General features: G+C 49.5%; 1 protein-coding gene across 1 annotated transcript in view; it reads right to left on the bottom strand.

The window, feature by feature from the left end:
• Positions 1–5,021: 5,021 nt before the first annotated feature.
• Positions 5,022–14,455, bottom strand: part of LOC144139219 (uncharacterized) — a 73,232-nt gene continuing 63,798 nt past the window's right edge. The window contains exons 8-9 of the mRNA XM_077671639.1: positions 10,935–11,054; positions 5,022–5,273 (exon numbers count right to left, since the gene is read on the bottom strand). Coding sequence (XP_077527765.1) covers positions 5,064–5,273; positions 10,935–11,054 — 330 coding nt within the window. The 3' untranslated portion in view covers positions 5,022–5,063. The remainder of the gene's footprint in view (positions 5,274–10,934; positions 11,055–14,455) is intronic.

Raw genomic sequence — 14,455 nt, 5'->3', positions numbered from 1 at the left:
AAATAATGTAAATAAACCTAATATCCAGCAAGGAAGGCAGTCCTCATCCCTTACCCGCTCCAAGCATCGGTCGTCGGTCATCGGAGCGAGTCGAGATCGTCCTCTCGGCTCGCACATCAAAAGAACATCACTATTTCGCCTCCATCAGTTCGCCAAGAAGATGGAGAGGCGAAATTTAACTGGCGCAGTCGACAGGATGACAACGACCATGGGCTGGAGCTGGTGGGGCATTGCGGAGAGACACCTTCAACGCAAGGTTCGGCTCCGACCAACGACGAGCCAGACTCCAAGCATCGACGGGGCGACACCTCAGCGGGAGGCCTCGTGAGTTCCGGCTCAGTGCGGCAGCAGTCGCGATTGAACGGCAACGGGGCGACACCTCAGTGGGAGGCCTCGTGGGCTCCGGCCCAGGGCGGCGTAAGCCGCGGTTCAACGGGGCGACACCTCAGCGGGAGGCCTCGTGGGCTTCGGCCCAGGGCGGCGTAAGCCGCGGTTCAACGGGGCGACACCTCAGCGGGAGGCCTCGTGGGCTCTGGCCCAGGGCGGCGTAAGCCGCGGTTCAACGGGGCGACACCTCAGCGGGAGGCCTCGGGGGCTTCGGCCCAGGGCGCCGTAAGCCGCGGTTCAACGGGGCGACACCTCAGCGGGAGGCCTCGTGGGCTCTGGCCCAGGGAGCACGGCCCCATCCCAGCGGCGAGAGCGGCGCATCGGGTCCACGAGCTGCTGCACCAGCGACACTGCGACCCGGCCGAACCCGGAGCGGGCACAGGTGGGCCCTGACTTGCTTTCTCCGGGTTTACCATGGCCACTATGCTAACGGGATGTCGCGGCACCGACCGAAAGGTTAGTGCCATTGTGCTCGAGATTGAGGAGTTGAGAGCGGAGTTAGCTCTCAAAAATGCCCAGCACGCTTTGGAAAAAGCAAGGCTAGCGGGTAGCAGGGGCGCGGGTAGCCCGTCCGTATGGACGGCTGAGGAGCTCAGTGCTCAATTAGCCCAAGGGCGAGCGGAGATCGCTTATGAAAAAGCGAAGCTTCGCAAGATTGGTGGCCTCGAAGAGGACGCCAATGTTTTTACAGTGTTTGTTCCCTCGTGGGCGCTTCGAGCGCCACGGGATGAGGAGAGTGGGAATGTAGTGGAGGTGGCCGAAGCCACCCCAGTTGTTGAGCGACACCGTAGCGTTCCCACTGCTACCGATGAGATCGTGGAATCTCGCGAGGCAGAGGTCTTAGCTGCCGAACTTCTTTCTGTGGAGGCGGACAATGAGCAGCCGTCTCTCGCCGAGGCAGCACAAGGGGCATGCAAGGGCAGCGGAACAGCGCGCCTAATTGTTGAGCTTCCGTGCGCGAAGCATGAGTGTGCAGGCGGCCCGCGGCGTCTTGCGCGTAGCTCGATTCCGACGGGCCCAAGAACGCGGAACGCGGGGGCAGGGGTGGCGGCGCAGGTGCGACATCGGCGTACGCGCTACCGCCGAGTAGGGTGTTCCTTCTCTCCCGGGAGCAGAGGACACCGCGAGGCAAACCAGGGTTCGTGTAGAATCAGCTGGTGGCGCACAAAACGGAATCAGCTTCCGTGCGACGGTCGGTGTGTGCCACCGTGGAAAGAGGTGTGCGCGCTGAATAGTATGCAGTGCGAGACCGGGACGGTTCAGCGTTGTTGGCCGCACACTTAGTTGTTTGCGTTTTGCGTTTTTTTTTCTGTTGTTTTTTAGGTTTAGGGTTCGCCCAGACGAGCGTTATTGTTAGTTTTACCTGTATTGTAGTTCTTCCCCTTGTTGTTAGTTTTTTTTGTTTGTGCATGTGTTGGTTGCGTTCAGCTGTCGTAAGGTGTGTGATTAGCGAGTAGCGCAGCTTGGCGGTTTTAACTCTGTCTTCTTGGGAAGTAGAGCCGCGGTTACAGCAGTGTGGGGAGTTTACCTTTGGGGTACAATGGCGAGTGCCTTCCTTTATTTGCGCTCGTTGGCATATGGTCATGGTGGGCCATGGAATGTGCAGGTAGGGCCCACTTGTGGCGCTTGTGTGCGAACTAGTGTTTGAAGTACTGAAAAATGAACTTTCAGTACATCGAATGTGGACAGCAAGTGAACCGCAACAGGGACGAACAATCTGTGTCGCATCCCAAAAGAACCGGCGTCCGCGAGTGCGTGAACAGAACTTTCTTTTAACGTTTTGTTATCGCTACAGGAGTAGCCTCGTTTGGTACGTTTGGGTTTGTTCGGGTGTTTTTTTTTTCTTTCCTTAGAGTGAAAGAATGTTCCTGCATGCGCTTAACGTTTAAGAATGGATGGTGTCATTCATTCAGTTGTCAAGTTCGAACATTTATACCCTTCGGGGGGTTTGTTGCCTTTAATGGTAGAGGGTGCCGCGAGTTTGTTCTAACGGGCCTTGTAGCTGAGCGCTTTCGTTTATTGTTTGATGTTGCGCAAGCCATGGCTAGGCCAAGGCACTGAGTATGCCGTGTTGTATCCGTTTTTGGTGCAGTTGGCCGGCGCTTTGTGCTGGTTGGGTTGGTGCGTACCGGGTTAATTTTGTATTGTTGTACTGTATTGTAATTTGTATTGTACTCGCGTAACGGCTTGAGTGTTTTTTTTAGTTCTGGCTCTGCAGTAAGACATAACGTGCAGTGAGAGTTAATGTTGTACGTACAGCTAGTGTACGGACAACATTCTTAGTGCGGAGGTGTTATGTTCGGGCTCCTCATTTAATTAAGGAAAGCCGCCGGTGGCTCATGTTCGGCGTCGCGTACGCTGGTTGCGGCTATTCCGTGTCCCTTTCATGTAGCCGCACGGACGCCAAGTTCGGAGCCGCGGAGAGCGTGTTTTGTGCCCGTCCTTTTGTGTGTCAAAGGATGGGGGCGATTAGCCTGAGTACCTCTGTCGCGTCGAAGGTGGCAGGGTCATTCGGCGTAACAAGCTGACGAGAGGCCAGATGATCGTATCTCTTAGTGTTGAAAGCGTGCGCGGTGTAAGTTTGGAAAATCTTCGACTCCGGCGGCGGGCGCTCTTCGTCGACGGGTCGTTCGCCTCGACGATGGTCGCCTCGGCTGGCAGCGTCTCTCCCCGTGGTCTGTTCAGGTGGCCGGCGGCGCCCCTTCGTCTGGGAGGGAATTAGCAACGCGGAGGGAGGTCAGCCGCGCGAGGACCGCTCCGGGCCCTCGGCTTGGCTGTTGTTTGTGCAGATGCCGCCCGCTGAACGTAATGGATGGTTCACTTTAGGCCGCAGATGGCCTGTATTTTCTGGCCGGGTGCAACAGCGTGCGTAGGAAACGCACTATGAGTGTGTAAGAGAGAGTGTTAGGTCACGTGACCGCAGGTGGGGACATGTGTGTGATTGGCTGGTTCCTGTGGCCAATCAATGGTTTCTGTTAATTGTTTGAAAGGTTTTTTCTCTCTTTCTTGTACGCCCCCTTCTTGGAGGCGGGGTTTTTCGTATCAAAACCGGAGTGTTGGGTTTTGTCGAGGGTCGGTCGAGAGGGGATCTAGTTCAGGATAGATCTCGGCCGAACAGGCTGCTGCTGTCAGAGTGACAATGTAGCCGTCACTCTGACGTGATGTAAACGTGGAGTCATGTAAATAATGTAAATAAACCTAATATCCAGCAAGGAAGGCAGTCCTCATCCCTTACCCGCTCCAAGCATCGGTCGTCGGTCATCGGAGCGAGTCGAGATCGTCCTCTCGGCTCGCACATCAAAAGAACATCACTATTTCGCCTCCATCAGTTCGCCAAGAAGATGGAGAGGCGAAATTTAACTCCACTATCTGTCAAATCTGCCACAGTCGCAAAAGGGTTCCGTCCGATCGAAGAGTTCATTCTATTCTGAATGATAGCAGCCTTATTTATACACTGCAAAAACAATCGACGGCCGATGAGACACCTTCAACGTCTATGAAGCACTCGTAAAATGTTGGAACACGCTCATGACGCGCTAAATTTGGGCAATGTCTGATACTACGCCCGCCGTCCGCGCGTAAACAAAGCCGGTCACATTTGACAGTCGGGGTAAAAGCGCGTTCCTTTCGCTGCAGTTAACTGTTTCGCTCACTTGGACTGGGCTTGCGCTGAGCTGCTCTGAAGCCACCCCCAAACCACGTAGCAAACACATTTCAGTGGAAGAACAGAACACTGAGGAAATCAAAGCCGCTCCGCGCCGCTTTTAGAGGGTGGAGCTTTAAGAGAAGTCTGGGGCCAGGCCGGAGTTTTAAAATGAATAGCTCGGTTATCTACTTTACACAACGGAGTGCATATTGCAACTCGATTCTAGATGGCGCTGCACGCGGATGTTCGCAGGGATCGGGAAACTATACACCATATTGTCAGGAACTGCACAGAGATACGACCGCCGCGGGGTGAGGGGGAAACGACGCTTTGCATGGCTTTGGGATTTGGGGCGAGGGTGAACCTCAACTTCAAGGCCATAGAGGTGACGAAGAGGCGACTGGAGTGGTGGTGGAGGAAAAGTAGGGAAGGGATGAGTACGCAGGCGGAGTAATCATACGGATGAGAATTTAGAACAGCGAGGGGAGTAAAAAAACGGGGGTGGGGGCAATGAGTTTTAAAAGAGGGAAGAGAGGGAGATGGGAGGGAGGAAGCAAATATATTAGGTCAGCTGGGAGTAGGGCGAGTAAGCGTAATAAAACTGGTAAGTCGGTTGCTGACAACCGACGCCCCGATTCAAAGGGAAAGCCACTAATCATCATCATCATCAGCACAAGCCGTGCTTTTTCAACGTGAGCAGCCTCAACTGGGCGAGCTTATAAGGTCAGTCGTGATCCGCGCGATTGCGCCGGTGTCTGTTGAGGTTTACCTGAGGTTGTACTATCTCTACTTTGTTAACTCGAGCAGCTGGAAACTCGGGAGCGAGCTATCTCGGGCCTTCTTGAATAGCGTTCCAAGTGCCTAGCTTTAATTCTACCAGCAAAGAACACTGCTGAGTAAAAAAACACATTGGTGAAAGGATATGTATACCAAACAGGAGACGTAGGTGGCGTTTTTCTAGCCGCAAGTTCTTTTTAATAAAGAAGGGCTTTCCGTCACTAGCACCCTACCGCCATTAGCGGTGGCGTCATTAGGGGAAAAGTTGGAGGCATCCGCTTCGCATGTCTTCGCTTGTGAACGTCTTGAAGTAGTCGACAATGCGTCGCAGCGCTCTCAGGCGACTGAATCCTTCGTTGTACACGTTTTGCAGCACGCAGTTGCCGTAAGAGTCGTCGTACTCCAAGTCGTACGCAGCTATGCCGAACCTGAGTTCAGCGTTTTCAGCCTTAACGGAGCACAGCTGCGCAGATTTCGAACACAATGCATTAAGGAGAATATTTTATGCAATGTTTCAAACATGCAGAATTAACAATAATGCTGTTTATTCATCGAGATTATCGGTTGGAGAATTCCACTTCAGCGCGTATTCAGCAGGACAAAAATTTAGATCACTCTGCCTATGTCGGCGTGGAGTTTCGTATTACAGTTTTTTTGTAATCTAAAAACTACAACAACTATGAGTAAATCTCAAAATTATTCACTGTGACACAAAGGGCACTGGTTACTCTATAGCACGACAATTCATGCGATCTGTTGTATAATGCTTGGTATTTACACCTCTAAACTACATGCAATAGGTTTTTAAAACACGCGAGTCTTTTCTAAACGTAGCCGACACCCAAACTTTAAATAAGGCAGCTCCCTCCTCTCCGCCTCCACCAATATCACCGCAGAACACTTTGTTAGGGCAAAAATTGCAGATTCTAAATCGAATAATTGTACTGTTTAACGCGCAGACGCACCACAGGCGTTCAGGCGCGCCGTAGTGGAGGACTCCGGAATAATTTTGACCAACCGGTGGTCTTTAACGTGCGCCGAAATGTTGTACACACGGGTGTTTTACTTTTCGCCATCATCAGGAAAGCGGCCGCTGCGGCAGGGAATCGAGCCCGCGTCCTCGTGCTCAGGAGTGCAACGCCTTTACCACTGAGCCACCACGGCGGGTTGGAGTGTCAATTGAGCTTAGGGTGAAGCAATAGGAGAAGGGTACTTTTACGGAAAGAACAGGGACGGATATACCGCAGCTGGAGCCTTTTAATATTGCAAATTTTACTGAAATGTGCTTTAAAAGTCTCGGAGTAAAGATTTGCGACATTATCAAACACCGTGTAACAAACCCATACGGTACTTCTTGTTTCGGTGTCTACCTCAGTCTAAGGTTTATCTGTAAGTCGATATGATTTTTTGGAATAACGAGAGCTGCTATAGCTGTTTTTTCTGGCTTGCAGACATCTGTAGGTGAATTTAGTCGACGCTGAGACTTTTGCCTTCAAGCGTCGCTGTTTGTTGTAAGACAGCGCAATTGCAGATTTACTATTTTTGCCTCTGATGCCAAATTCAAGAGGTTCTCAAGCAGTTACACGGATGATAAAGCGCTAAGACCACAATAGTGTCGCTGCTGCGACCGGGGTGACGCAGTTTTAGTTCTTGGGCAAACATTCCCATAGCCTGCCCACATGATGATGATGATGATGATTGATGATTTCTATTGGTTTCCCCTTTGTATCGGGGTGATGACATGTCATCTTACCAAAAAGGACTAATATACATATGTTTTACACTTTTGGTTTAATACTAGCGCTGCTTAGGGCAGGCACAAAAAGCTTATTAGGCACAAAAAATTTTTTTTTTCCTGTTACAGGTGGTAACTGTCCTAGGCAATATTCCCCTCTCTGCTTTTCGTCCACCAGCATTCTAATCTTCTTTTCGCCCCCTCGACAGCCTTCAAGGTAACTTCCTCTGTGATACCCTTAAATCCTAGGGCTTCTGAAAGCCCAATATTCCCTTCATGTAGATTTGGATGGATACCCTCACATTCTAACACGATGTGCCGCATAGTTTCTGTTTCTTTTCCGCAGACCACGCATACCCCATCATTTTGTGAATACTTCCCCACAAAACTCTTAGTTCGCAGGCAACCTGCTCTAGCCTCAAAAAGCAAAGCACTGCCCTGAGAATTATCGTAGAAATTTTCCTTTCTGATGTTCATCTTCTCAGCCCTGTACATCTCTAACGACGTTTTAGCTTCCATTTTTTCCCTCCATTTATTCGTTTCAATCTGCCTTGCCTCTTTTTTGGTTACCTTGGCTGTTTTGGATTCCCCACTGTTCTTTCCGTATTTCATCGTTAGCCTTCTAGTCTTTCTTAACCACTGCGTGTCCACGCTTTTCAAGTATAGGTACCTAAAAACCTTAGTTGCCCACCTTCGTTGATCCATTGCCCTCAACCTCATCTCAAAGCATATTGTACTCTGAGCTTCTCTAACTTCAAACGACGCCCAGCCCATATCTCCCTGAACTGCTTCGTTAGTTGTTTTTCCACGCGCGCCTAAGGCCAAACGTCCTACCGTTCTCTGGTTTACTTCAAGGCCTGATAGAACGTCTGATTTTAAGCAGAGTACAGCATTCGCAAACGTGAGACCCGGAACCATTACTCCTTTCCACATTCCTCTTACTACTTCATATTTGTTATACCCCCACAGAGCTCTATGCTTCATTATAGCTGCGTTTCGCTTTCCCTTAACCTTAAGTTGCTCCTCGTGAGTACTTAAGTAGTTATCCCCTTCGTTTATCCACACTCCCAAATATTTATATTCCTTCACTCTAGGTAAAGTTGACGGCAGGTAAAGTTGACTTTTCCACAAAGCATTTTAATATACTCGGCATACAGCGTCCCCACCCGGCAGCTCTTATCAAAACGTCCTTGATAGTTTTTAGTTGGATTAGTTAGCGACGAAACTCTTCCTTCCTCGGTACCTGACTGTGGTGACGTGCGAATCAGGACACAGACGACGATTATGAAAATTGAGGTAAAGAAGAAGCAATAAGGAACCTAAGCACTTTACAATAGCTCCATTGTAAGCTTAGCGCACCTTCCTTCGCGCGCGTGTTGACGTCTTATCAAAATGAATCGTTGAATCCACCGCGCACCCATGGCGTCACTTGTCACCGTGAGTGGACGATCCCGGGAGGGAATCAGTGTGTATTTAATGGGCTATGTTGACGCCTTAGACCAATGGGAACTAAGCAGTCGACAGGTAGCTTGTAACGACGGCTGTCATCGTCACAGGCTAATCTCTTTGAGTGGGAATATTAGATTTGGGGAGGGGCTACGTCAAGTGGCACTTGGTAATAGGACTGTAATACGAATAATAGGACTGGGTATATGTTGTAATACAAGTGGGTAATAAAAGTGTAACAAGTATGTAATAGCTGTGATGGGAGTGTGTGTATATCTATATTACACGTGGTTATCTGAGCTTAGCTACGCGCTGTGCAACTTAAACCGCACTCATATGTCGATTTTGAGGTACCAGTTGCGGACGTTTTTTTAAAGTGAGAGGCCACAACACCAGGTCCACTTTTTGCAACCAGGCGCTATAGATCGGGGGAAAGGTTGGAATACGACTGGCATTTCCAATATGCTGGCTTCGATTCCGTACTGGTTCACAAGTTCCCTAAACACCAAATGTAATTTTATGCTCTGTCCACAGCCGGCTGTTTTGTGCGCGTGTCGGACAGCTACGATTGCGCCCAATGAAACAATGTTTTTTTTTGCATTAAAACTCTTATTGCAGAATTCAGTGTAGGTACCAAAATATTCACGGCTTAATTTTCGGTACATCCCGCCTTGCCTTTACGGCCTACTCTTCTAAGTCTGTATATGCACTGCTCGGGGTCCATACGTATTTCCACTGGTTTGGGTCCAATCTCGGGTTAAAAAGCTACAGCCCGGTGTCCGAGATGCCCGCCCTGCATCCAATTTAGTAAATCTGTCACACGTATTGTGCAGCACTGCCTACGGTATTTCTCCAGAAGGCATAGATTATTCCCTCGTCATCAAGGAAGCGCATCTAGGCACCCTACAATGACGAGTTTCATCTTGCACCATGATGAATCTGCGGGTTACGCGCTGTCACAGCTCTTACAGCGCCCAAATTTCGGCATTACAGTAGGGGAAGGGGGAAAGACATAAAACTTGATTCAGGGTATGAATACCGATAACAAACGAGTAAGCATGCTCAGCTTGTGACAGAAGAGATGAGAGTTTGGTCATTGCGAGAAAATTCAGTCAAGCACATTATTGCAGGTGGGCCGTAGCCTGGTAGGACGACATGCAAATTGAAATAGCGAATCGGCAGTAATAATTTCACAAAAAGCAGCCTACAGAAGCGACGAAGTGTTAGATTTAGGCTCAAGATTGAACCATTTAGTTTTTGGCAAACTATAATCTCCCGCCAAAATAACACGCGTTGCATCAAGGGCTAGTAAAATATTGCTAAGCTGAAACAATGACTCGGAGCCTTTCTGTGTAGGTGGCCTGAAAAAGGACCCGATAGCCAATCCGGGACCATTAGCTAGGATAATCTTGCACCAGACCATTTCGCCTAATGGGGTATCTAGTTTTATTCGCACGCTAATGATAGCACTGTGGACAAGGACGAAAACGCCCCCACAATGCACATTGCGATTTTTCCTATATGACATATAGCTCGACGAAAACATTTTTTTACTTACGGTGTCATCAACCATAATTCAGGGCCCACAACGACATGTGGCTTTACCAGTTCAACAATCGCACCGAACTCCTCCTTTTTTGTTCTCAAGCCCACGGCAATTTACAACAATAATTTTAAGTTCAGTTATAGGGTCTAACTTTTGGCCCGATAGGGCATGAATTGGTGGCTATCGGCCATTGCACATCACGCTGTCACTAGCCACGTCATACCGAGAAACTTTACCTAAATAATACCGAAAACTTTATTCCTTCTCCGAAACCCAATGGTCCAACGAAGCGAAAGAGCTGAAAGGCGAATCCGTTTTCGTTTGTCCAGGGCTCGTATTAGCCGCTCGTGTGAATTTCCCCGCAATGTATATTGTCGCGTCGCCAAGGACGGCGCACGCTTTCGTCAAGGAAGAAACGTTTATTGGACCGAAATTGGGCTCCAAAAAAATACTAAGGAAACGCAAGCGACGTAGCAGCAGTGAACGAGCTGACGTGCGCCGACTGGCGTCGGCGAATCGAATGCCCCGGCGTCTCCACTGAGATAATTTATCTTTCGGCGCGATTGTTTCTCGAACCGTCGAATTACGATGAGAACGCTGCGGATCAAGGAAGATTACTCTAGTCTAGTGACGTCAGTGTAAAACACTTCCTGTCAACAAAGATAGCCAATGCGGCATTAAAAGAAAGGATGCAACACGCGGTTCACTTGGGGCACAGATAACTCAGGCGGGGGCAGCCGTACGCCAGAGCGAAACACATAAGTAAACAAACCCTATGCACGGTTCGCCGAAATATTGAATGCGCCAGCAGAGAAGGCAGTGACAGGTACCCGCAGAATTTAAACGCTTTTGCCTTGTATATCAATTACATTCATGCTGAAGTGGTTGAAGAAAGAGTTACTGAGTTAATATTAAGAAAATTAACGGATGTCCGTGCCCACGGTACTCTTAATGGCTCCTGGCACTGCGGAAACGCTATTTGGAAACTCAGTGATCAGTGGTGAAAAAGCTGCCGCTGCTTCTTTGCGTGCATTTCAGTTTCAACAAGGGACAACTCTATAGCTGCGGACAAATGCTTGGGACGTGCGAGCGGTTGACATACCCGCCACGACGGCTCAATGGCTAAGGCGTGCGCTGCTGATCCCAAAGACGCGGGTTTGATCCCGGCCACGGTGGCTGCTTTTCCGATAGAGGTGAAAAGCGAAAACGACCATGTGTCGAGATTGCGGCGCTCAATGTGAATCCCCAGATGGCCAACTTTATTCCGGAGTCCTCCACTACAACGCGCCTAATCGCCCAGGAAGAGGTTAGGCCCCGCATTCAAAAGCAAACGTCGACAACCAGTCACGTCTGATTCTGGAAGCTCTATACATTTGGCACGTGGTCTAAGCACTTACCTTTCTGCCGAAGGAAACTTCGTTGTCGTACGAAAAGATTCTGCTCCCGGTGACCACGTACATGGCATCATATTTGTAGTCATATTGTAAATTGGATGAGAAGACGTCGTGGGTACAGACCTACAGCAACGAAGCATGAAAACAAAAATGGCTGACAATTGCAGGACTACCTTATGCAAAATTTGAGCGCAACGCGAACTGCAGTACTCCGGGGGGCGGCTCATAGCTGCTACTGCTCAGGAAGTGATCCAGTCCTCAGTGAATCCAAGACAGCGCGCACTCTGGCGTTGTGTCGAAGCCCGTCGCCCCCGGGGAGCATATCTCGCGAGGCCGCGGCATACTGGCCTCCTCCTTATATTTCGTCATACTTTCATCCTCCGCTGTTCTGCTCCCTATATCTTCAGTGGTCTCTCGCTCCCTCGGTTACAACGTGGCCGACGCCAAGGAACGATGCGAAACCACCGGAGAGGAAGCTTAAGATCTGCGCTTTAAAACATGACAAACACAGGTGGCTGAAACCATATCCCCCCACACTAAAATGACCCATGTTGGTGAATCATACATCTCGTTTGTTTTGTCCCATCCAAAATAGTCCTTGTTTGTTTTTAAAGACGATAGTTTTTCTAGGGCTACTTGTAGGCGGAAATTTTGGCCTGTCTGTTTTTCTGACGTCGGCCCCTCGATTCAGACGCCCCGAGAAGCGTAATGCAGATATTGAAGGTAATGTTTATATACCCGCAGTCATTTTAAACGCCTAGGTCCAGTTACCATGTTCATACTTGGCAGTGTTCTTACTTTTCAATATTCTTCAGCCAAAATAAACATTGGGGATATTAGCGCCAAAAAATCAATACATTGATGATATTTGCAGCAGTTTTTTATGAAAATTGACATGAAGGGTCTGTTGTTACGAGGGCAAATTAAATTCTAGCCACTGCTGAAATACAGAACATGGGGCATTCCGATGGATAGATAGACACCCGGCAGTCGTTTCTTGTGAAATACTAGCCTCTGCAGAAATACAGAACGTGGGGCATTCCGGTGGACGGACACCCGGCAGTCGTTTCCTGCCGAGCGGGCGGGCACTTGAGAGTACGAGGATATGGTGGCGCCGTCTGACAGTTGCCCTGGGTGCTCAGCTACGTGGGGTTCCTTATGCCAATGTCAGGTGGCGTGACCAGTCACACCAAGACTATCTTAAGCAGTAACCACATGGAGAGATTTTTGCGAGCCACGGGTCAAGCGAAGCGATGGGATCGGAAATCGCTCGTCTCAATCGCTTGACGAGGCATCCGCATCAGCGCGATCGCGTGAGCGACGTCGAAACGTTTTCCGCACGGTCCGCACAGCTCCCCAATAGGATTATTTAATTTTGCTCATCAACAAGCTCGAGACCTCACTCACCGAGCCGCTGAGACCGGGGCTGTTTCCGCACCTCTCCTAACCTACCAAGAAATAACCCAATACTACCGAACCACAAGACAGACCTTCCCCAGTCCTCACACATCTTTGAACAAAAGCCTCGTTCTCTCCCTAAACCGGTAGTGGCGCCCCTTAAAGCTCTCCTATTGGCTAGTCGCTGAAGCCTTTTCCGGGAGGTGAGCGACTTTATCTGCCGACCCAGAACCGAGCGATTCAGTGAGCGGTTTGGTCCGCGGCAAGAAGTAGTTCGTCGCTACTTCTCGCCGCTCCATATGGTTAGCGATTTAGAATGTTTGGCTGCACGGTTCGTATCTGCAATTAGGTGTCGAGAAACTCTCGGCCACGTCTTTCTAGGCGGTCTAAAGAACGTCGAAGTACCCAAGTACGCCGCGTACTCCAGTTAATCAGATCTATGCTCTGAACAGTTGGCAATGCGTCGGATGACGAGGAATGTGATGGTGACACTACCGGTGCAACTGGTGCCAGTGCGACTGTGCCCCATCATCGTGCCTTATACGCCTCGAGCGCGGCCTGTAGGGGCGCCACTGAAATCCCCCTAGCGGCCCGTTTCGAAAGCAGCCGTGGGAGTCCGCGCCCCGCTCCCCAATGCCGCCGCTGCTTTTGCGGCCCGTTCGCGACTGAGATTTACCGTTTGCGGGCGTTTGAAATCCATGTTTATGTGGAACAGTCACTCTGTTCGCAAATGGGGTGTGTTTACGAGAGTGTAAATGTTTCTGACCCTTTCTTAGTGTGGTATATTCGGTCTGTATATGCGCCGGGTGTGTGTCACAGGCCAGCGTGGCGGAACTGGCGTATGATGGAGCCGATTGTAGTGTAGTTACACTGACCTGAATTTACTAGCCGTGTCTCCGTAACCACCGGTTCCTCAGATGTTCATGCTATGGCTATAGATTACTTTATAAATCGGTTTTGTGCGCTTACATGATCAGCGAAGCATTCATACCTGACAGCACGCCAGTTACGTTTGCTAATATTATATATACCTCAGATATTGATCACCACCATTTACAAGCCAGTCTGTGTTAATTTCGGAAATACTCAACAAAGGTACCATGGGCAATTCATAATGATACTCGGGTACAGCACACGACCGAGTCGTCTTGTCGGGAGGTGAGCGCACGCAAACATTCATCTGCTACATATATCCTCTGCGAGCAGCGCGGAGACGGGCTTGCAATATAATCCGCGTCCGCGACTATAAATGCTTCTTCGAAATATCTTCATATGGCACAGGGAGCCTGCAGAATAAAGCAGAAACTGAAATTAGAGGGCCTTATCACATACCACACTTTTCCAACGACACCTTTCATCGCTTGTTGAAAAATGCGTCCGCCATACGATCAGCTATTCGTTGAAGTAGAAAAAATTGGGCCCATCTCCCCGCGAGGGGGACTCGAGTAAATGCGTCTCATAGGGGGTGGGTGTATTGCGTTAACGTTTAGTGTTTGGGGAGTTGGTGGTAGTGAATGCGTTGTATCAGCAGCTTCTTGGCGTAGTTTGAATGGGTCAAGGATATAAGGCGCGTTCGTAGCCTCCCATTCTGTGTCGGCTTTGTGGTGCAGTGGGTAGAGCACCATGTACATTGCGTTCCGCCCACAGGGTCGAGGGATCGAAACCAGGCGCTGGCCGGATAGTATTTTTTCTATATAGTGTAGGGGGAGGGGTGCGGACAACGACGGTGCGGACTACGACTGCGGACGTCAACGCGGGTGACATCGTGAGTTACTGAAATGCTCTGCATTTAAAACAAAAGGAAAGTGAACGCGAGATTTGTATGTGGAATTACTAAAACGTTCATTGCTTGATTCCGCTCCGCATTTGTGCACGGCGTCGCGAAATAGCAGTGCATTTCGCGTATAGGTGGTCTAGTGAACCCTACCTGGCTTAAGTTTCGACGAACGTCTTTAGTATGTCAGAAGCTGCACTGTTTTTTTTTTTCATTTCCGTTATAGCTATTATGTATCTTAATTCCGCACTTGCACAGGATTTATTTTTCCGTGGTTTTATTAACTTGCCTTGGTTCTTGCTATATGGTGTATGTGTGGGCACATATTTAACGACGCACAGGCGTAGAATAT

This window comes from Haemaphysalis longicornis, unplaced genomic scaffold (assembly GCF_048455015.1).
Source record: "Haemaphysalis longicornis isolate Haplotype H1 unplaced genomic scaffold, Haemaphysalis longicornis Haplotype H1 scaffold_5, whole genome shotgun sequence".
NCBI lineage: Eukaryota > Metazoa > Arthropoda > Arachnida > Ixodida > Ixodidae > Haemaphysalis > Haemaphysalis longicornis.
The sequence above is the reverse complement of the archived record's forward strand: the minus strand, read 5'-3'. Positions and strand labels throughout refer to the sequence as shown.